Genomic DNA, 24,978 nt, shown 5'->3' on the forward strand with positions numbered 1-24,978 from the left:
GAACAGGAATAGATTTTTCTGGACCGTTCATGATTAAACATCGTGCAGGACGTGGACAAAAATCATTTAAATATTACGTATGCTTATTTGTGTGTTTTGTAATCAAGGCAGTACATCTTGAAGTGGTAGAAGATTTGTTAACAAAGGCATTTTTAAGTACATTGAAACGATTTATTGCAAGAAGAGGGAAACCATTTGAGATTTATAGTGACTGCGGTACTAACTTTAAAGATGCAGAAAAAGAAATCAGAAAATGTTTTTTGCAATGTAAGCAAAATCAAGAAATTCACAAATTTTTGTCTTTAGAGGAAATAAAATGGATATTCAACCCGCCATCATCTCCCCATTTTGGTGGACTATGGGAATCGGCAGTAAACTCAATGAAATTACATCTAAAAAGGACTGTTGGTGATACTGTGCTGACCTATCCGGAATTTCAGACCTTGATAGCGCAGGTTGAGGCTTGTCTCAACTCTAGGCCATTGTGTCCAACATCGGCTGATCCAAATGATTCAACTGCATTAACACCTGGTCATTTCCTAATAGGAACGTCTTTAACTGCCATACCTGAACCAGACCTAAATTATAGTTCCTTCAATCACATTGACAGATGGCATGTGAGATATTTTTTTTTCAGCACTTCTGGAAAAGATGGAGTCGGGAATACCTGTCTCAGCTTCAACAAAGACCTAAATGGCAAAAATGTCAAAACAATTTAGAAGTCAATGACTTAGTCCCCATCAAAGAAGACAACCTTCCGCCTCTTAAATGGAGGTTAGGGAGAATAATTGCTGTTCATCCGGGCTCAGATCATAGAGTCAGAGTCGTTAGTATTAAAACTGGTCATGGTGTCATAAAACGACCAGTCATGAAATTGTGTCCTCTTCCTATTCAGACTGAAAAACTATGAACTGCTTCGCATATAATATTTTGTATAATTTTTCTTATGTTTATCTTTTATTACAGACTAAGAAGTTTCAAAATGCTCCAACTGTTGAAATCCCCTGGGATTTCAACGAGGGCCAGGATGTTTATGTGAGTATCGTTTGCTTCATTTTATTGTTGCAAACAGCGTAAATTCCTTTTGTTTTTCTTCTTTTAGTTTTGAACTTTATGTGTGGCAACAAGATTACTGATTGATAGAATTGTATTTGTGACAGCCATGTTAGAATGGCTCGCTTATATTGTATCAATTATTTCGCATCGCTGACAAGTGTAATAAAATAAAAGTGTAGGAATACAGTCCATTTGTTGATTGATTATAGTTTGTGAAACATATGAAGTTTAAGAACAATACTTTTCCCAACATGGAAGAAATTTGTGGACAGGAGTACGAGGAATTACTAGAAAATAAACATGAGTAGAAGTTGATTTTGTTGAAGAATTATGTTATGTTTAATTGTATAAACTTCCGAGTATGCTTTCACGTTACCTCAACTGAGGATTTAAGTTCTTAAATATAGTATAATGCTCTTTTTCCTAGTGAGTTCGTCTGCTTCATAAGAAATCATTTTTGTTGCTAAACCCACCCTGTTAGATTAGTGGAAAGTCTGTAAATAGTGAGAAAATTGTGGCACCAATTAAGAAAAATAGCAACTAGATTACCGACTTTTGCATTACTTTTGTTAATGTTATACTGGAGTCTCAAACTAAGAATCCATTCATATTCCTTAATTTATGTTTCTTTTATTTAAATCGTGCAAGTGGAGGAATTTTAACTTTGCAGCTAGAAGCTCTGCAGTTTGTTAAATTCAAGTTGTGATTAAAGGTTACTTAAAATCATCTAAGCCTTCTTTCACAGAATGAGTTAAAATTCGCTTTAGACAGAATTGTCTTCATTTTTATTAACAGTAGAATTTTCGAGAGAGATACTTCATTCTTGATTATATATATTACATTCAGTCCAAAAGTCAGAAAGTTCAGTAGCATTTCTTCGTTTAATACATTTTTTATTTGGCGACATTGCTATCCATTATGTTATGTTTTACATAGGAATACCTTTCTTTCATTGTGTTCCAAATTGTATGCAATTATTTTATGACTTCTATGGGCACAAAATAATACAACAGTAATTGTCATATAAAAGAATATAATCATCATGCATAATCGATCGTAACATCGAAAACGCTACTTAAGAAATCAGAGTTCAGTTTCAGTAATGAACTCCCTTTCACGACATAGCGTTGAACGATGGTGCAATAGGCCATATTAGCCATTACTCCCATTCACCCTATTTGAAGATTTTTCCCTAAGGTGAAGAATTTAATTTCTAGTTGAAGCAAACTAATGTGCCGCCGATAAGGTGATATCACAAATTTTTGTTTTTAAACACAAAATCATAATGCTGATTGTTTGTTGCGAACTGATAGGGCTTGCTTGTCAAGCCATATTGTAATAGGTAAACTGCGTGAGATGCGCGTGTACAGCATATGTGTACTTAATGTAATACAATAAGTGTTAAATGGTACTGTATAGTATTGTAAATATGTAAGTGTTACCAGTATAGGTGTCTCTCTTGTAACTTAGCAGGTGTTATATAGTACTATCTAGAATTGTATAAATATGTAAGTGTATAAGTAAATGTGTAATGTAAGTAATTTAATCAATGAGTGTAATACGTTGTACTATGTGTGTTTTTAACATAACGTAATCAGTAATGTAGTCATTAGTTCGTGTAACGCATGCCACATGTGTATTATTTTAAGTAACGCATATATGATTATAAGGGAAAGTATGTGTGCCTATCTTGTTATATAGCATAATGTCATTTAAGAAGTAATAGCAATAATGTAAACTATAAGTAATCCAGTTATAAAGTAACTTAGCAAGTTTGTAATACAATTAGCTTAACGTAGTATACCGTCAGGTTATAACTCTAATAAGTGTAGATTAATGTCATGCATTATGTATGTGTAGTCTAATGTCATGTGAAGTATAAAGTATGTATGTACTAATTCCTGCAAGTATTATGTACAAGTTTTATGTAATGTCATATATCATGTATGTAATGTCATATTTCATGTATGCATTATGGTCTATGAACACCCAGGTCAACCATTAACATAAGAATCTGTACTGAACCAATTTCAAACTGGAATAGCCCCTGTATGGCCATGTAAACTTTTTCATGAAGGCTCAGTAAACTCCCGGTGCGCCCTTGTGGAACCCCAGGGAGTTGTTGCATCTAGATAGGGGAGGGTGTGGGACATACCTGTTTACCTCCGTTAAACACCAGGCGTCCCCGTCCTCCGTCACCTGTCAAGCCATATTTCCAAGAAGGCACACTGAAGTAAAAGAAAAATGTCACGAAATGATCTTTAGCCTGTCTTGAAAAAACGAATATAATATCATTTTTTAAACACTTGAGAAACGGCTCCTTACTGCATTAAAAGCTTTGTTCCGAGGTTAGCTGCAGCTAGTGGGGCCGTAAGTGGATGCAAACGGTGAGTGTTAAGTTCTATAACAATTTTCAGTACTGAAAGGCTAAGTGTGTATGCAAAGTAAGTGTTCGAAGTTTCCGTAAAACTAAAATATAAATTTATAGGTGGAACATTTGTTATGACCCTGCCACTTTAGTCCAATAAATTAGTACTTAAACGTCTAGTTTTCTCATCATTAGGAGGTTCTATTCTAAAACAGCTAAGAACTTTCTGAAATATTAAGCAGTCGGTTATGACATTGATCCTAAAGAAAACCATTGAAATGTTTAAAGATGTTACGCAGTTCCTTAGGTAATTAATTTTTGCCACCAACAATTTTTTAATACATTTTATTCCATATATTTTATACAACCATGAAAGCCAGAATAGTCTCAAAATCTAGGATTCAAAGAAAAGAAAAATAGAAAATTTGACTTTACAACATTAAAAGTATTTAAAATACAAGCAAAATCACACATCTAAAATATAAAACTACAATAAACGCAACAGAAGTAGTTGTAGACTAGAAGACGCTGGAAAACCGTCCTTTCATTCAGAACACCTTTAGTTTGAATAAATAGTTTGATAGGCTAGCATTTTCATAAAAGTTAGTCCCAAGCAATCATACGAGTGCACTGGGTTTGTAAATAGCTGAAAATATATCCCACACCTTTTCGAGCTTTTCTCTGCGTTTACCTTGCTCAAAAATTGGAATTCTTCTACAACATTTTTTCTCCGAACTTGAGTCGTACAGCTTCCTGAAAAAGTAAAATATTAATGTTTAAAAAGGCTCTAGTTTAAAAGCTACAGTTACTTCCGACAAACCATTTAAAAACAGTACTTCCTTTCCTCAATGGCCGCCGCACTTAGTCAAAGAAATTTATAAATTTAATAATGTGCAAACTTCAAATTTGTCTGGAGACTTATGTCTGTCGGTCGTTTTAGGAAGGAATACCGAAAATACCTTCCAAAAGACCTTTCGAGCGTTCTATTTCTACTTTTTCAATGGGCGCTCGAGCCTCGGATGATAGTGTTAAAATGCATCTCAATATATATATATACTGAATAAGTTTAAATTAAATAAGTACTGCAAATTATTTCTTTTAAATTTCATGCGAATAATCATTACACTGTTCAGGTTTAAAATTGAACGCTTTAGCTAGTTTTTGCAGTAAAATATTCGTAAAGTGATCCAATAAAACCCGACTGAAAATTAGTAGGTATAGTAGAGTCACTTATCCAACCTTCGCTCATCAGACATTCCTTATTATCCGACATATCATAGAAAAAAAAAATCAATAGAAACAAGAACTAAGTTGTAAATATGGCTACATTACGACTCATTTGTCATTCAGTGCAGTACAATTTATTATATTACTATCACTTTATGGTTATTACTGTTCATGCTTATGTGTTCGTATCGTTCTAATTTGCAAACGTTGTTGTAGTGTTTAAAATTTGAGATTTGCGCAAGCAAAAAAAGAATGGCGGGTAAAAGAAAGTTGCTGTACCGATGGAACAAACTTGGAGCAATCAAGACAGTGGAAAGAAATCAGAATGCTGAAGGTAGGCTGACGATTAGGGCGTTAGATGATTAACAGTAGGAAGTTGGGAAAGAGTACTTTCAAAGAAAAAAGAACTATGAAAAAACGACTGAAAAAGTGAGAGAAATTTTGCATTCATGGTTTACAAAGTTCAGAGACAAAGGTGGGTTTATTTTACAGCAAAATGAGTTGCAGTTTCGCAATTGTTTCAATGATGGGAGTCCAAAATTCAGAGCAAGTGTCGTTGGCTCGACCAATGGAAGAAACATTACGATATCTGTCAGTTAAGTGTCTGTGGTAGAAAATAGTCATTGAATTTAAGAAATGAAGGTATTCCAAGAAATCATTTCAGGAACTAACTGAAAGTGAAAGCCTATAGGATGATCAGATATTGTGATGAATCAGGCCTTAGTTATAAAATGTTACTTAGTAAGAGCCTTGCAGCCAAAACAGAAGAGAAGAGGCAGTTTCTAGCTACAAGCGTAGTATGGAAGGGCTAACGCTTTTAGCATAAAGTAATGCTACAGTAAACCTCAAAATGGACCTTTTAATGATTGGCAATTCCCCAAATCCTACAACTTTTAAAGCAGTTTCAAAAACCACTCTCCCTGTAAAATTCTGCAACTAAAAATGCGCATGGATGAGTAGTGAACTTTTCAAAGTCTGGTTCTTTACGGAATGCATTCTTTAGAGAAATTTTCGAAAGAAAATAATTTAATGAGAAAATGCTCCAGTGCACTCTGATGCAGAGAAACTTCAAAGATGATGACATTAAGGTAATATTTCTATCCTCCTCCCTCAATATAACCGCCATATGCCAACCTATGGATAAAGGAGTTTTGGAAATGATAGAAAGTAGCTATGGTAGGAAGCTACTGTATACAATAGAAACTGAAGAATGACAAAATCTGATTGAATAACTACTTGAAAGGTATCAATTTAAAGGATGCTGATTATTGATTTGCGCGTGCCTGGGTTGATGTAAGGGCTACAGCAGTTGTCAAATAGTAGAAAGAGCAGCGAGACGATGAACAGAAGATGGAAACGGAAAGCACAAATGAAACCTTGACACAATTCTACCTTTGGTGCAACGTATACCTGGATGTGAAGATGTATATTTGCAAGAAATCGAAAGTTGAATGAAGAATAAAATAACAGATGATTAAAGTGTTGCTTTAAGCAGTTGAGATGAATACAAAATGAAGATCAAGCAACAGCTGTTGAACCTCGCAGAATTTCCCCATAAGGACAGAGTTCAGGCTCTAGGAACTGCAATTAAATATATTAATAGACAAGAACCTCCAAAAATCGGCATAGTGATGTTGCAGAGATGGTTCATTGTATTTAGGAATAATACTTAAAATTTTTGTGTTTTAAATGTTCTATATGGTAACTCTTATTCTTCATTATTTTTCTATTCCGTAAATTCCAAGGCAATAAAGCCTTTTGTAATATCGGAAAAGGTATTTTATCCCATTCCTCTTGAATGACGTTCCAAAGTCCAAGGAAGGTTATATGTCGACGTTTGGACAATCATATTGTTAAGTCCAGAATCCATAGGTAATATATCAGATGATTTATCAGGGACATGAGCGAAGTGTATGGCCTTGATACCCGTTTCTTTTTCCATTTCAGACAGTAAATTAACAGTAGCGTGTGGCGGCTTGTTTTGTCTAGATGCAGTTCTAGTGATTGATGGTACTGTGGGCAAAGACAAGGTACTTCATATTTGAAAATTCAGCATAAAGTATATTCCTGATAATGTGTGGCGTTGCATTTTTCTGCATCGTTTTCAACTTTCCGTTATATAAAACACCAGCAGCAATCATATCCCTTCCAAAAACTTGCTTTAGATTTTTGTAACCTTTTTTCCTCCTCTTTGATGGTAATAAATGGAAATCTTGTTGCAGTCATTTAAATACCTCCAAGATTAATGGGACAAAATGTTTCGATTTTTAAACGAAAAAAGTTATCCAGATAAATATTTTCTATATAAACATTCTTCAAAGCCTTTTATGTTCGGCAATATGTCGTGGAAAAAGACTATGCACATTAAGCTTTTTCACCTTTTTAAGATTCAAATCAGCATTAATCACTACGTTTACAGTTGACATTGAGCATATTAATTTTTTTCAATTGTCCTTTAATTGGTGGATTTTATTTTAATAATAATGATCTTACCTTTGTGCAACATACAAAACATTCCGTTTTTCCCCCGTATATGCATTTGGAACAACTTTTGACCTTTGAGACAAACCGACTATTTTCCTTTCTTGTTGACAATATTGTCCATCTCAATTCTCAACTTTAGATATAGAGAAACGATGGATCTCGCAGCGTAATAACTAGATACAAATACTTTACAGAAAGAGCACAAGCATAGCTTTTCACCCATAGCTTTCTTTAAAAGCGCCATTTTGCATGAAAATAGAACAAGTAGTAGACGATAATTTATACTTTCAAAAATATAGTTGCAATTAAATAAAAACTTTCCAAGCAGGTAATTTTACCTATACGCGGTGTAACACCGAAAAATTATCATTTATTTTGCTAAACGGTCTGTTATTATATGTTCTTTCAAATTTTGAAAACTTGAAATTTATCCAATTCTGTGGTAAATAAAACTGGAATTGAATGGCGAAATATTGACTTCACATAGAAATCGAAGATAAACAATTATCCCTTCCCTCCCCCCCCCCAAAAAAAGAAAGATTACCATAAAACTTAGATTTGAATTAGGTTTCAGAGTGTTCTCAAATCTGTAAACAATAAGAAAGGCATGGAAAGCTTAAGTTCAGGGCCGTGCTACTAGAAGATACGCTTCGCTTAAATGAAATAAAATTAGAGTTCAGTATATCAAAAGTAATTTAGGACTCTGCTTGTTAATGATAGCAAGTTCAAAGTTTTCAGTTCATATGGCACGCAAAAGACCTCGAAAGCCTAAGACACAGCACCAACTAATTAAACGCTCTGCCACTGTAAAATAAAGCGGTGACATTTACTTGTGAGAATACGTGAATTTGTTAGAAGTTAACACATTAAAATTGATTGATTGTAAAACGTCTCTTACCGGTAAAAATTTTAAACAAAAGTAAGCATACGTGGAAATCGTAGCATATTTACGAAAAATGTTAGAACTTGAAAATGTCATGAATTTCTTGTGTTGACTATGGTTATCAATAGCCGCCCAACAAGTATAGTGGTTAGCGTCGCTGACTGCTGTGCAGTAGGGCCCGGATTCGGCATGGATGTAAATGTACAGTGTTGGTGCGCCGGTGGATTGGCAAATACGGTCAAGAGCAGTTGACTGACGTTATTTACGGAAGGGGAAAGTAAACGGCTGTAGGGATCATAAGGGAAGATCTATTTTAAAAGAAAAGTGTTTTTAGGTCTCATTCAGTATCAGTATATCAGGAATATATATCGCTCGCTGGAGATAAAAATGTTTTTTTTTTTCGTACAGTGTTGCCATTGCTCGCTTTGAAATCGCTGAGTTTGTTAATCAAAAATTCGTTGAAGTGTTATAAAATATGAAATCGATAATAAAATAAATTTTAAATTCAAATTAGGGCTTCCACGCGCCGATATTCTATGGAAGATTACGTTATTCAAATTTTGATGGGTCTAGGTATCGTCATTTTATCAAAATATACATTCATGCAGACTCTCCATTATTTAATTTCTTTAAATATAATACAGGGCGATAATATCTGGTGGCAACAATTTGAAAAGTGATTTGCCGTTTATAGTTTTCAACGCAAAATGCCAAAATGAAATTAATAATCCTTCTGGGCAAATTGCCCCTTTGAACTAATAATGTATTCTAGGAGCGATGGGCTGATGCCTAGCAGTAAGGGTTTGGAATCAAGAATATATTTCCCAGAACCATTATATTACTTGCAAGTATTTCATTAAATGATATCATTAAATTTTGAAATTTCATATAAACTAGAAAAGGGATATAAAAATTAGGAAAGATTTTATTTTTAAATAAACATTCAATTTAGGTGTAGATAGCTGCAAATATTTAACTCAGCTGTTGTAGCAAAGTTGTAATTTTATAGGGGGGGGAACTAGGAAATTCCACTGGTTAAGTAACGGAAAATCGAGAAATTTTTTGCGATCAAGGAGCAAAACGGTTTTTTCTGGGAGGGGGGTCTATACCAGAAACGAAGCAATAACACAGATAACGAGCATGTAACTAAATAAAATATTATACATTTTTTTAAATTACAAATTTACATTTATTGATCAATTCAAGAAATGCATACAAAAGCATTAAAGTCAAGATTACTGTTTAATTTGACGGCATTTTTAGACATTATGCTGTACATAAACGATTTTTCTTCGTTAAGAAGTTCTTCGTTTTTAAAAAGGTACCCTTTTTCATCGAAATCGTCGGCACTGATACGAAACGAAGGGAGATTTATACTGTACCTCAGTTTCCTGGCCTGTAAGACGCGCAGTGATTTATCAGTTTAAAACTTGGGAAAAATACTTAGACAGAAAAGGATAAATTACCTATTTTAATGATAAACACTTTATACAACGAAAATGGAACTGTTGCATTAAAAAATTAGCATATACATCAGCGTTTCTTAGAATCCCAGAAATTAGTCATCACAGTTGCTAAAATCATAGTTATTTTCACTTAGGTTGTCACTGTAACTAGATTTGTCACTTTCCTAAAACACAATGTCATCCTTATTTCCACCACACTTTTTAAAAGATTTGTTGTAGGATAAAATTGGATAATAGGATAAATGTATTTTTCAGTATTAACTTCATTCTGAAGAATTTTCTGCAGTCTAATTTGCGTTATTTTATTCATAAGTCTCAAATTAAAAACAATTTAATGTTTATATGTCATTAGAAAATTAACCAAAAAGCAGCAACCACAATGTAATTGAAAAACAGTCCTTAGGCGTGAAAAGGTTGAAGGCCATTTGGGTTAAGACTATTTTCTCAGATACTCAGCTACTTCGCATACATGTAACATAGCATTCAAAATGAAAAATTCAATATTTACTACAAATTCATTGATGTAACAAATATCTGTCTTTCTACTCCTACTTAAAAAAAAAGATGTTATATTCCTTACAGTTTATAGTTCTCTAATACATTTTCATTGTACAAAATTGCATTCCTTCGTAGAATTCAATTTGTATTTCCCTGTATATAAAAACTTAATGTAGAGAAGTTAGATGTTTAAACAACCCCCACATTTTCTCAAGACCACGAGCAAGACTATCTCCTCGTGAAAAAAAGGGGTTCTAAATTTATGACCTGACCGCATATAGGGCGATTTCGGTGCGCCGTGGCGGCAGTCTAAATGTGCGGCAAGCCGTAAGTCCTCTCGTGTGGTTCGGTGGAAGGAGAGGGCGGTGGGAGACCCTCGGACCCTTACTCACCCCCCGAGATGTTCTATCAAAACTGGGGGGCGGAACTGAGCAAAATCGTACTGTCACCTGAATGGTGCTCAAGGCTGTTGCCAACGGCATTCGTAATCTATCGCTCCTTGCCACGAGGAATTTCGTGTTGAACACAAGCAACAACAACATGGTCATGAATAGACAGCTACACTAGTCATGCTAAAACCCTACTTCAAAAAAGAAATTGAAAAATATTATAAAATAACTTAAGTTTAAAAAATTAGGCAGTAAACTACTGCTTATCTTAAACCTTTGTCTGTTGTACCATGCTGTATCATGTCATGCTGCAAAACAACAACAACAAAAAAAAAAAAAAGGCTTCTTTTCTTTCTCATACATATTGTGCTTCAGAATCTTTCTCCTGAACTGAGTTACTTGAAATCCGTTGCCACTGATACAGGATTTTTTATCCCGATTATTGATAAAGCCTTTCAGAACTTTTCCTTCTTCGGCCTTAAAAGATGAAATTCAGATTTTAGAAATAAGCATTATAACTTATGTTCATTCCATTTCTTACTTGTATCAATTTCAGAATTACTCAGAACTTCAATTTTTCAGGCCTTTGTTCTTACCTATAAAGAAACTTTATCATTCGATTCTTAAAGACACTATTTTTTAATTCGTGGACTGTTTATAGCATACTTTGTCAATGTGGTTTGATATATATATATATATATCGAATTAATTAAACGAGTTTTAACATTTTGCATGAAGGAACAGTAATCTATTACAAAAGCCGAAATACCCAAATCTTATATAGTTAATCATCACTGGCCGATACGATTACAATTTGGACTGAGAAAACAATCAGTAACAGATCCTAGGGAAACAATCAGTTCGTGAACTAGATATCCTTGCAGCAATTTGCGTTTACAAAAATTTAGCTTTATTTAAGTACATTAATTCCAATACAGTTCTTCCTAATGTCTAAAGAACTGTAGCTACTTTCCCGTTTATTTACCATTTTTGTCAACAGATGATGCTATGATCGTTTCATTTTGCTCCTGCCATTGCTTTCGATACAAGATGTTTGTCGATCTTTCCAATTTCGCAAAATTGTTTGGTTCCTGAAGAAACAACCTGTGTCTGATCAAGTACAAGAAATTGCTGGCTTCATATTGCCAAAAAATCGTATTAGTTAGAATGAAATCTATTAGAAGTGAAAATTCTGGTGTTGGAAATTAGAACAATACGAGTTAAGTTTAAAAAGGGAAGTAAATTATTAGCTATGTATTACATAGAATAAATACTTTGAAATTCTTAAAATTTCGTGCGCATTTTTCTAGATTAGATTTAATGTACAAAAATTTGTTTCGTTACTGAAACTATGTAATTTGGCTTCTGAATACAGTGTTACAGAGTACAGTTCAGAAAGGTGCTTACTTTGTAGAAGAGAAATCATCGGTCCAAATGAACTGCAGGAAATTGTAGCAAAAATGCAAGATCTGCAAATATAAATTACGAGTAATAAATTATGAGAATCACTATAATGGTTCAGATTTTACTATTTTATCTGATGGGAAATTTTAGGGCTACAAATACAGTTAAAAACTCTTTGACAAAACGGTAGTAATTCGAGTCGATAAATTGTAAGAGATTTCGAGAATAATGGATGAAAAATATTTTGATGATCGTTTAGTTTATTTTTTAACATCTTAACAAGTACTAAAATGAGTATACCGGAATATTTTATTCACTTTAACATTGAGGTCTAAAATTTTGAAATACACACACAAAAATTACATATAGGAATTACAAAATATAAGACCAGTTTTATTTTGTGTTTTCAGCAGGTTCAGATTTAGAACGTAGTATTTATTTATACAGTGTATATACATCAGCAGTAACTTTTGAAGCTGTGGTCTTATTTTTCGTCACAATTGCCCTCAATGATCATCTGTCACGATCACTCAGGACACACATTCGTCCGCGCTGTGATTTAGCAGATGATGTTTTTCCGCTTTTCAAATATGCGGAATAAATCTTCGATACAGTACCTCTTGAAACACTAAACACCTCGGCTACCTTGCTTACGGAAGCACCTACCATACGTGCTCCAACAATTTGCCCGCGTTCGAAGTCTGTTAACTTTGACATAATGCAATGACAACCTCACATAACAGTACTCCGACAACAACTGAACTGTTTAGCACATTTACGAAGTTGTATAGGTGGCGTCAGTAGCCAGAAACGCCAGCGCCACCTACATATTTCATTAAAATCAATCTTTTTAAACATGCATTTCATAAGGTGTTTCCATATTTTTGTCCATCCACTGTATATATACTAGCAGCTACGCGGCCAGCGTTCGTCTGGCTTTTAAATGTACTGGAAAAATGCCTGAAGGAAACAAACGTTAAATTAAAAAACTGCGCAGAATTTTACTCTGAAGAACAGCTTTATTTAAAAAAAATCACAAGTTTAAAAAAATATTATATATAACAAAATTACAATGAACTAAGCAATATCCCTTAATATAAATATTAATTATCCTAAAAAATTAATTAATCAACTTCCCGTTGCCTTCTCTCAACAAACGTCCAGTATCCAAGAGAAACATTAAATTTAAAAACTGCACTGAATTATCGCCCTCATTTTTCCAAGTGGCAACAGTGCTGATTTTCAACAATGAGCAGTTCAGTATACAATTGAATGAAAACTGTTGCCAAAACCACATTTCTGAAAGAATGAAACTATTCAAAATGATGAAATAAAATCAAACAGATAAAATAAAAATCCGATTCGAATTTTGAAAAAATCGCTTGGAGGTGCACTGGCTCTTGTCTAGATGCACCTATACACTAAATTTCGTAGCCCTGGATCTTAGCTTACGCGCAGCACAAACGAAAGACACACTCTTTTATTATATGTATGTAATGTTTTCAGTTATTCCAACACATCGTGGGTGAATGGTGAGGCTATTAAGCTAATGGTTGCACCACGGAGAAAAATGACGACTCAGGACTCTTCACTGTTAACAGCATATCTTTATTTTATTTTAGAGCAGATGATTTTTTCTAGATGAAGTTACTCAAATAACTTATTCAGTAATTGAATTATTAGATACGACTGACTTAAATACGTTATAACGTTCTAACAAAGAAAGAGGAGCATAGCGAAGACGTTAGCAGAACGAAGGCGAGAAGGCATCTGTGCAGGATTGGATTGGATTAGCCACTCAAAGGTCAGTTTTTTTTTTTCAAAATTCCTCCACTATGGCATCTCTCTCTTTAGGCAGATAGCCCTTGCATGCGTTACTCTATTTAATAAAAACTTAATCTGACCTATGTGCCTAATTACAAATATTTTAACATACATAATTTTATATTTATAAAACGTGTAAGCCCAAAGTGATTATTTTTCAGATATATAAAATTAAAACGATGGGTTTAAAATGAGCAGCAGTAAAGCCTCTCCTCTAAAAAATTTTAAAAGGTACATGTTACAATAATATATGGATGTGAAAAAAATTTGTTTTATTTAAAACATTTTGACGTTTGGAAAATAAAATAAAAGTAGCGAATACTCTATCAAGGATATCGAAAGACGTATACAATTTTAAATGTACCGTAAGGTATTTTTCATTCTTTAAGCATAACATTTTTCTTAAAATCTATATTTTTGTAGTGCAACAGCTTATAATTTTATAAAACAAATTCATAATCAAAATCGCAGTTATCGAAAAATAACCAAGATGTGATTTTTGCGTAAATGTCACTAAACTATACAAATTGCTATTATCCATCACACTATGAATGTTTCTTTCATGCGAAAGTGTCCCTTTTTCGATTTCTATGGAACTGTCGTGCGTCGAAATACTATCAGAATCTTGTCAAGCGAGCTTCTGAATGTAAACAAAGAAAACCCCATCTGGTGACCCAAGCTTCAAAGCAGTGCTTCACTTTTAGCGCGGGTTGGCCCCTTCTCCCTTTCCTACCTCCATGAGAAAAACTTATGACGCAGCATTTATATGAAAGGTTATGTAACATAGTAGCTTCTAGAAAAACGTAGAAAAACTTATGACGCAGCATTTATATGAGGAGGTTATGTAATAGGCGCGAATGTTCTAGAAGGTACTGGTCTAGGGGAAGATCCTGAATTGCAGAAAATTAAAGGTTGCTGGTTCGCAAAGAGCAAAGCCATCGTATTTTTTTTTTATATTTTACATCTCCCCCCCCCCGTCAAAAGGAGAGGCCGGGGTGAGAAAAGCATTAGTACAGGAGTAAAGCAAATGTATGAGAAAGACATGAAAACATCCAGGACATAGCGTACAAGCTTTAACTATGGCCTATCATAGTTCATGACTTTCTCATATAAAATTTTGACTTTATAGCATATGAAAATTTGAACATTAAAACTATGAGTTATAAATAAGTATACAATATATGACTAATTTTAAAACTATAACATAATAAATATGGAATACTGATAAATAAGTTATAATTACAAAAGTCCTCAATTTTGTTAAAAATGTCCATTTTGTTTTTTGAAAGTCCTTTTCATAAAAAGAGTTCGAATAGAATGAAAATATCTGGTAAAATCTCTAAATGCCAGATAGTCCACAAATACGAGTATGATGCATGTTGATAGTTCACAAATATGATGCATTTTTTTTCGCTGAATGTTTTCATAATAGTAAGCTTTGATTAGAAAATATTTAAAATTTTTCTTCCTTCAGATAAAACTTAGAAAAGAAATAAATTATACAATTTATGAATAATATATTATGTGCATTTTTTCCTCTCATCGTAGGCAATTAAAGATTGACATATTTTACACTTCAATACAAAATATTATTCAAAAACAATTCAATATATGTATTGTATGTATTGAGAATACGGCAAAGCACACTAGGGCTATCTGCCTAAGGGGAGGGATGCCTTTCATAGAGGACTTTCCAAGGGAAACTGGCTCGTATACACGTTACACATGGGGAAAACCACGAAAACGCCCATGCAGCCAGCCCGTTCGCGGGATTCGAACCTCGGACCGAACTACCAGTGTTCAGCGATTTTACCGCTCGGCCGCTGGTGGGCCCAATTCAACATAAATAATACAATTATACACTAGAACATAAACACTTTTGTGAATCTAGTTCAGGAACTAAATTATTTAATGTGCTGCGGATTCTATAGTTTTCATTTCAACTTTGGTTAAAATTTCTGCAATTTGTTTTGAGAAAATCTGAAATTCTTGTTCATTAATTTTTCTAATTTTTCATAATTATGTGTGAGCAAATTAAGTAACAAATTTTAAGCTATTTAAATTATTCATAGGGAAGGATATTAAGATAAGTTTTTATGTTTTTGAAATTTTGTTGAGAATTTTGAATACGAATTTTATAATTATTCTAAAAATGAAGTAACTGTAAAAAATAAGTGAAATTACAGATATGTAATATGAAATTATGGTAAATGCATGTAAAATTTATGGGTGATTGTATGTTAAGTATAGTACTGGGTTCCTAAGCAGAGGCCTGTAATTACCTCTGTACAGTTGTTCCCTTCACCCTCTTCAAGTAAAATAATGTTGTAGGCTCTCATTTTATGAGTGTGTGTAATTTTTTTATGTTCTGCATGTAGTCAACTTTAAGATCTTTTCCCTTGGGAAAATTTTTAGTTTATTGATATTTTTAGCGCTAACCCAAGTTGACAAAATGAAAATAAGAACAAGGCTGGTGATAGAAGTGTAGATCTTCTCTTTCCGCAGTAACTATATTTATTTTTCATAAATTTATTATTATATTTTTATTATGGAATGTATTAGTGAAGTTCTCAAAGGCCAGTTACCTTAATGCAAGGAACGGAGGCCTTTTCAAGTAAACTGCCTAGGCATCCTGGGCCACCAGTGCAGAGAACACACTGGTTAGCTCAAGAGGACAGCCCTATTGATGGATATGTTTGTTTAGAAATATTGCGAGGCTTCCAGTTTGGTAAAATCAGGAATTGTAAATGAAAGGTAACGGTGAAAACAAATTTTGAAAATCTTAATCCTATTATTTATGTTAATAGGACTCTAAAAATTAAAAATTTATTAAAAAATTTATATTTATAAATTATACTTTACAAGACAAAAATTTTATGATTTTTTTTTTTTTTTTTTTTAAATTTGCTAGTGTTTTAACTTTCTCTTTAAAAAGACTTCTCTGTCGCTACGCCTTTTTCTTTTTGAAGGGGGGGGAATATGCAAGATAAAATTATATGAATCAGAATTATAATTTAATTATAAACATTAATTCTTCCTCTATTCTAAAATCGTAATAACTTCTCTGCATTGCATCATTTCTCTAGATCACTATGGCCCGCACAGCTCTGATGACGTAATAATTGTAAACCAAAACTTTTCTCTTCGCGTGCTTCCATCTTTCATAACTACGCACTTCAGCTTTTGCTCTCTACTGTACTAAGATGTAATTTCGCTGGCTTGCTTTCTCTCAACAATATCAAAACTGTAAATCTTCTGTGGAAAGGCAGGACTAGAGTGCCAAGTGATTGTAGCCACAAATATCAGTTGCAAATAAAAATGGAATTAAAACTGCCTCGACTGCCTAAATATTACCAAGTTAGCATTACGAGCATACTACGCAATCAAAATCGTCTTCACAATATGGGTCTAATCACGCATCTACAGTGTTCCGTCTTTTTCTTGTGCTTTTATTATGACATTTATATCTATGCATCTGTATAATACGTTTAAAATTCCTTTCATAAATTTATGCGTTTCGCTTGATTCAGTGAACTTAGCATAAAGAAGCGTTAAGAGTTTGATTCCAGCAGGAAAAATGATTTGTCAATTATTTTTATGTAGGAAAAATATCAGTAATATATAGCGAATATCATGGATAAGAAACAGCTGAAACCTGTGTTACTGAACAGTAAGTAGTCTATTGTCTAAATGTCGAACACGCATCAAATAATCAGAAGTGTCAGCAGTCCTTTGCGGTCAAGCACAATAGGACATGAATTTTGTGCATCTAAAGCAGTTTATTAAACAGTTTCCTGAGCAAATCTTACATTTTTTTTAACTGATACAAGGTTAAGACGCGTGAAAACTTTTAGAGTGGTTACATATGCCTTGAAGTGACATGCAGAACGTTATCTCACTTTGATCTTTCCTGTTGTAGGGTACCACTCACCAAACCAGTTTTCTAAGGCGACACATATTCAAAGGTGTTACCTGCACCAAAAAATCCTTTTCTTTGTTAGTTAGCGTATTCAGTTAACTTTCGTTATCTGGCTGTTCACAGTTCTTTCTGGATGTAAGAAATGCATCACTTGGGGTTAGTTATGGAATGACATTTCAAAACTTTATGGTTATAACTTACTTACAGTAATATTAGTTTTAAATATTTAATTTAACCATCATCAATAAGCAGCGTTGGCGCATGTATTTTTACATGCATGTTGGCCTTTAACGGATTAAATAAAATTCGATTTCACTTTTAAATTATTAGTCTAACAGATATGAGCGCTACAGTGTTGAGAAAATTAATGCTATGAACGTTGATACCCGTGTTTCTACATATACTAAAGCAGCTCTAAAACCGCTCTCTTGTAAACTAAAGTTAATTCCACTAAAATTCGCAGAAGGCAACCTGGTTAAAAAAAAAAAAAAAGAGTATCTAGTCGATGAGACGGTGAGGATTGTGGCCAGCGATCTGACCAATCAATAAGAAGAAACTCCTTTGATATTAAATGATCTAACTGCTAAAAAATTATTTTCTCTAAAGCTTATGACAAATAAAGAAATGAAAAGGTTAGGTTGTCTAATAAGCAAAAGACACGAGAGCTACCTGCCAAGGGTGTGTTGGTGTTGGTGTATTTAATTATGGCAAAGCACACGAGGGCTATCTGCCTAAGGGGACGGATGCCTTCATGGAGGACTTTCTAAAGAAAACTGGCTCGTATACACGTTACACATGGGGAAAACCACGAAAACGCCCATGCAGCCAGCCCGTTCGCGGGATTCGAACCTCGGACCGAACTACCAGTCTACCTGCCAAGGGAAAGTAAGCATTCGTGGTCTTTCTAAAGAAAAGTGCCTCTTATCCATGTTACAAATGGGCAAAAACCAATCGTTCAGGAATGGAGCCAGAGACAAAATTTTCCGAAAGAAATAAAAGTAGTTAAAAAGCTTAATTTTTACAAGGAAGTGCGTTGTGTAAAAAGAAGCAAGTAGAAGCCATTAGATACGATGCCATACCTGCTTAAAACGTTTCCCCACAACTCATTCTTGCTTTTAAGAAGAAATTAACACATTTCAAAGAGTTCTGCATTTAGTCAACTTTAAGATCTTTTCCCTTGGGAAAATTTTTAGTTTATCGATATCTTTAGCACTAACCCAAGTTGACAAAATGAAAATAAAGACAAGGCTGGTGATAGAAGTGTAGATCTTTTCTTTCCGCAGTAACTTAAGAGCTGAATAGTGTTCATGATGGGTTAAGTCTCATATCTTTGCCTTTCACTTGTTAACACGAGAGGCCAGGACGAAATTTCATTTAAGATAACTATCGTTTTAACACCTTCTATCAACCCTTCTAATACAACGACAGGAGAGAAGTTCTCGGTTGGTGGGTATTCACTGCAGTTTCATTATGACAAATATTCCGAATGATTCGCCAAATCCCAAGGTTGTTGATCCTTGGTAGTGTTACTTGTACTTGGTTTCTTGTGAGAAAAATGAGTAACTTAGCTATTCCGAACTTTTCTAGAAAGATAAGAATTTTATGATTTGTTTTACTTGGCTAATATAGAGCGGAGAGAGATTACTTCAGGTCAATTACAGCAAGCGCATTGCAATTATTGTTATTTTTTGTAACCAACATAAGAACAAAAATGGAAGTATGCTGTCAATGCACATTTCATTGAATTTTTTACTTCCAGAGCATTAATTCCGGTTTCAAATCTAAACTGCAGTTTGGTTTTACATGAAATTTATTTTAACCAGAATTCAAAATAATGCTGTAATGCTATGCCCAAAAATAAAAATTTGGTATTTGGGTCAGAACTGATACTTCAAACTGTTTAATGTACAGGCAGGAAGTATGTACATGGTTTACTGAATAGCAAGATGATTATGAATACTAATTTTCTGAAACAACGATTTAATCTCAGTATCAAAAATTCACATACAAAGAAAAAAAAATTACCTCGCATTTTGCTTCAAGAAGATGAGGTAAACTGTGCCTGCAAATAGAATTTTTAGATTAGAATAGAAATTTTAATATATTTTCTAAAATCTATGTAGTTAAACTACAGTATTTTGTCTTTTGTTTCAGAAATACGAAGTTGTACAGGTAGACTGTATACTTACCCGAAGAGATACCAATCGTATGCTAATGTAAGATAGGTCATTTGTAATGGTGTCAACGATACATGTATCCAACCGTCGGCCCAAAGTGACAGTCGTAGAAGTGCAATAAAGATGGGTGTCCGATCCCAACCAACAGCGCAATGTACGAGCATGCCTCCCTTGCCTGAAAAAGTAAGAACACAATATAATAATTTTTATTCTTATATGTTGGTAAATTGTCCATTTTTTGCTTTAAAAAATCATTGAATTAGGTTGTTCTCTTACGGTTAAGGTCTGTATGTCTTTAATCTGCATGCAATAGTTGTAGAAATTAACAATTTGAAAGTTGTCCAAGTGCGGCTAAGCCTAATGTTTTTACCATGGCAGGAATATTTGCTCATATTTGAAACCTAGCCGAAAGTGAATTAGGTCTTTCTGCACCTTCAGCGACTTTTTGCCGAGTGGGACCAAAAGGAAACAGTTTTGTGCATCGTAAAATCTGCCTTCTTGTCTGCTGGCCGAATTGCTTATTTTTGCGTAGAAACTATAATTATAATTTTTAAATTGTTTTAATTGCACTTGGTGTTTTATGTTTTATTATACCTCAATTTTTAATCAAAATAGAGATTTTTATGTATTTTTGCCTTGCCGCGAAGTAAGAACTGAATTAACTGAATGAGAAATATCTGTAATGAAATTCAGATGTTTCGAAAATTCTTTGAACTGTACTCACCGAAAATTATGTACTCCAGCAGAAGTAATAAGTAGTGTTTAGTCAAATCAACAAGATCCCATTTCTAAAAAGTGAAAATTATGAATGTTAAATATGTACTATACTTCAACAAAATGCAAAATGTATACTATTTATAGGTCATGTTTTGCATTATATATGAGATCAAAACAAGTAAAAAAACACAGCAGTGGAAGTTTTAAGTTCCACTTCATGAGATTATTTCTTCGTAATTATTTTTCTCGAAGTCAGACCACAAATATTGCATTTCAACAGATAGGAAAGTCAAAAAGACCTTATTTCCTTGTAATTATTTTCCTCCAAGTTACAACAGATAGAGAAGTGAATATTTTCACTATTACTTCATCAAAGAAAATTCACAGAACGTTTAGAAACTTTAGAAGAGATTATAGCTGTATAGTAGTTAAGGTCAATTTAAGGCAGATTACATCTGTGTAGTTTGTAAAATTTTTTGTAAACTTGAAAGATTTAAGGCGCTTGATCTTTGAGTCAATAGCGATAAATAGCTTATAACTAACAATCGCCTGTACTACACTTTCCGGTTGGTTTCTTCGCATGCGACTCTTCTGCACTAGCTTCTTGTCTTAAATTCTCTAGTATATATTCTATTTGTATTTTTCGATTTATATTTCACCCCTGAACATGCTAACTATTTTCAGTTTACCATAGACAGTAAAAGAGGAATTATATTCTTCAAAAAAGATTCTACCACCCATTAGGCTCTTTGAGAATAGTTAACAAATGAAAATTTACAATGAAGACTTCCATGGAGTTGTGCAGTTGAAAAATGCCTAAAAGAACATCAGCCATAGATGTTTATTTCGTGGAAAGCAATTTTTTTTTTGACCGCCTTGCGATTCATTGTTGAGCCGAAGAAATAACAAAGAACTATCAAGTGAAATGGGAAATGGTTAAAGATTCGTAATTAATGACTGATGATCACCGAGTGTATTAAGTTTATAAAGGATTGCTGAAAACATCTGGATCGATATGCTCGAGTCCATATGAGAAAATAATTGGAAGAAAAATTGAAAAGGACACCAGGAAAGTTATATAAAAACTATTCTTGTAGCAGTTGCATAATTATGGCTACAAAAAGTGTTTTCAGATTGACACAGTTTTACTAACATTTTGGTTAAATAGTTACGTACTGGCATAAATTATCATAAAACACCCGAACGTTATCGACCTAAAGGGAGAATTACATTAACCGAATATGGAAAGCCACGAAGGCTACAAGCTTAAAAGAAGAGATGTCTTCGTGGAGGCCTTTCGAATGGTAATTGACTCGTATTCACGTTATAACATGGGGAAAATAAACCATGCAGTCAGCCCGTTAGCCTGGGATCGAATACAAAGCAGGCAGAGCTACCACCAGTATTCAGCAGTTGTAATCATTCGACACTGTTCATTTTTCTAAGAAAAACTGCCACGTATTCATGCTACAAGTGCGTAAAATATCCATGCAGCCAGTCCGTTATGATGTCAGTCCGTCCTGGAAATAATAGTATTCAAAGGTGTTACCGATCGCCCGCCAGTGGATTAGTTGCTCTAGTGATTCTTACGTAATACTTTAATTTGAATAAAGTTTAAGAATGAAACTCCTAACATTTGAGATAACTCTTTGAAATTTCTTAGTGTTATAGTACTATTTTATCATCTAAGATAAGAACGGAGATGAGGATAAATTTGAGAATTTTAGAGTGTGAAATAACAATGCAAGCCTTTTATTTAACCACTTGCGCTAAAAAGACGTGCTACGCACGTCGAGATGCTTTTGTCTCAAACCGCGAGTGACGTGAACACCACGTCGAAAGGCATTTATCGCAAAAATGAAAATAACGTGGTGCACACGTCGCCTAACAACGAGATTGTTTATTTCTCGAGTTACAGCTCTGGATTGTTCTCGCAGGCGCGGAGCGGCGTAAATGAGACACTTTACCGCTTGTTATACTGTAGCGCACGGCACCGCAACCGTGAAGTTTAGTCGTAGCGCAAGTGGTTTTAAGGTGAAGGTTCTTACTTGGTATTTCTTAAGTTTTCTTCTGAATGGGCTTAAATTGTCTTTATGAGGCACTTTCAGTTTTATATTTGCATTCTAAAAAAATGGACTGTATTAAGAATATGAAAAAATATTACAATTCAACAAATTAAAATTGTTCAATTTTAACTGAAAATATAAGTAATCCTTTACTAAGTTAAAGTGCTTACCTGATATTTACTGTAATCAATTCGACGAAGTCTTTCATCTTTCAAGGTCTTACCAGATTTTTCTATTTCAAGCTTTATTTTGTTCTGCAAAAAAATTAGAGGCATACAAGTAAAACAGTTTTAAATCGCTACATTTTTCTCATATTTAATTTCTATACTAACAAGATCGCTACACAAGTGCTCGGGAATCTCATCTGGATTGAAATGAAATTTTTAAAGTATTTGAAATTTTAATTAGGTTTGCGTTTGTCACAAAATAATTTTTTTCAAGTGAATTATTTGCGCTCTCAAACTGTACAGTAAGTACGATAGTAAAGAAGCAATTCGATGCGAATTTTAGCTTCTAGATTTTCGACTGTACAGTCAAATATATTTAAATTACATTCAAATTCTATTTTATAATTTAGTAAACTACCATCCGCCATTTAATATCACGTTAATTATTCGTTTCAAATTTTTTAGGTTTAACCTATTATTTTTATTAAGTTTTAGATTAAGGATTTTATGAAAACTATTTTATTACAGCACACTTGACACTAAAGAAGTGCTACGCACTTTTTAAGTTACTACACGACTACATCAAAAGTGACCTATTAAGAACCTTCGAACCGGATGCACCCTGCAGCAAGATTAAAAATTTAGTGTATAATGGTAGTGATCCTTAAGCAACATAATAAATTTAGCGGCGAATTGTTTCAATAGTGCATTCCGTAATCTTTTCGCACTTGCAACATATGCAACAAGATGATCAATAGTGACTATAAGGACATAACATAAAAAATAACGCCTGATAAGTAAATTTTCGCCTTAATATTAAAGGCTACGCGACACGAAATTTTTAAGCTAGTATATGAATTGCTTTTAGAATGTCAGCGATTCTCGACCAGTGGTACGTAAGAGAAAAATAGGTGGTATGCAAAGAAACAAATTATTTTTAACTATTAAATTAAAAAATTAAATATCGCAACATCCTGTTTAAGTTTTTTCTTGAACACTCGTAAATTTATGCGATCTGAGCTTTGTTCAGAGTCAAGAGCCGCTCAGACTTTAGCAAAATAATCCGTTTTTACTTTCACAAATATTCTATTTACCATAGACATTACAAAATTTGTCATAAATGATTTTTTAAAAGGAGAAATGGGTGTTCTATTTAATAAGAAATAAAAGTAAGTTCTTATAAAAAGATAACAGTATGTCAATAATTCGTTTGATGATTTATTAGCATATCGTGACCATTTAGGGGCTCTTATTGCTCTATTTTCAATTAGAATCATTTTTTTACGTCGATCTGTTATCTGTAACAGCAGGTATTTATCTTCTTGTTGCTTTGTACTCCCTATTTTTCTATGCGATTTGATAGTATCGTTGTTTGGTTTTGAAGAGCTCGTAAGAGTGCATTTAAATATTTGTGAAAAAAGAATAAAGCAAACCTGAATATTCGAAAGGGAGGAATGGTGAGGATTGACAGGTGATTGATCCAGGGTAGTCTTATTTGGGTTTACTTGGAATGGATCCTCAACTTCATTGTGCTATTTGCGTTGAACAATTATCCACTCAAAATATGAAACCATTGTTTCTTAAAAGACATCTTGAATCTAAGCATGTCAATGTAAAGGATAAATCTGAAGAATATTTTAAGAGGAAATTATCGCAGTTCAAAAACAGCAGACAAGTAACGAAAGTTTTTTCTTCAAGTGAAAAAGCTTTGGAAACTAAAAGTTTTGGAAGCTAGTAACCGAAAATAAGTTGAAAATAAATGAAAAACTAGCATCAGACATCAAAAATCATCGTTTTCCATTAATAAATAGCTTCAACATGTATTTTCCCGAGGATTATGGAAACGAAAATTGGATTAGAAGTCCCTTTTGTTCAAATGCACCTGAAGTTTTAAGAAATTTAAAAATGAAATCGTGAAGAAAATTAAAAATTAATAGAAATTTCCTGTGATTGAACTCTAACTGAAGATTTCAAAAATAAAACACTCGTTAAATTTTGGTGAACCGAAAAAAAATTTTTAAATAAAGCTATTAAATCTTTATTACCTTTTTATATAACCTATTTGTGTGAACAAGGATTTTCTTCCATGTTATATTTGAAAAATAAATACAGAACAAAATTAAAGGTGCATCCTATTTTACAGTTAAAACTAAGCGAAATAAGGCAGACAAAGAAATTAATCTCTTAAACAGGCACAAATTCCACACTTCATTTTAGAATTAAAGTACTAGAACTTAAATTTCGATAATTAAAATGGTAAGCAATTTTTAAACTGATATTTTTTGTGTGTGCATATTTAATACAATAGCGAATAATTCTACAAATGTCAAAAT

General features: G+C 33.4%; 1 protein-coding gene across 4 annotated transcripts in view; it reads right to left on the reverse strand.

Annotated features, from left to right (window-relative positions):
* Positions 1–3,753: 3,753 nt before the first annotated feature.
* The window catches only part of LOC118184436 (phosphatidylinositol-3,5-bisphosphate 3-phosphatase MTMR14-like), a 50,805-nt gene continuing 29,580 nt past the window's right edge, over positions 3,754–24,978 (reverse strand). For 3 of the 4 annotated variants that reach the window (XM_085827381.1, XM_035354107.2, XM_085827383.1), the window contains 7 exons: positions 22,649–22,732; positions 22,461–22,535; positions 20,420–20,483; positions 19,708–19,870; positions 19,544–19,580; positions 11,779–11,840; positions 3,754–4,177 (listed from right to left, as the gene is read on the reverse strand). In XM_085827381.1, the coding sequence (XP_085683507.1) occupies positions 4,042–4,177; positions 11,779–11,840; positions 19,544–19,580; positions 19,708–19,870; positions 20,420–20,483; positions 22,461–22,535; positions 22,649–22,732 (621 nt within the window). In that variant the 3' untranslated portion in view covers positions 3,754–4,041. The remainder of the gene's footprint in view (positions 4,178–11,778; positions 11,841–19,543; positions 19,581–19,707; positions 19,871–20,419; positions 20,484–22,460; positions 22,536–22,648; positions 22,733–24,978) is intronic. The other variant, XM_085827382.1, reaches the window with a different exon arrangement.

Source organism: Stegodyphus dumicola, chromosome 12, assembly GCF_044657685.1.
Source record: "Stegodyphus dumicola isolate Sdum_Otavi_A_Nest chromosome 12, ASM4465768v1".
Classification (NCBI taxonomy): Eukaryota; Metazoa; Arthropoda; class Arachnida; order Araneae; family Eresidae; genus Stegodyphus; species Stegodyphus dumicola.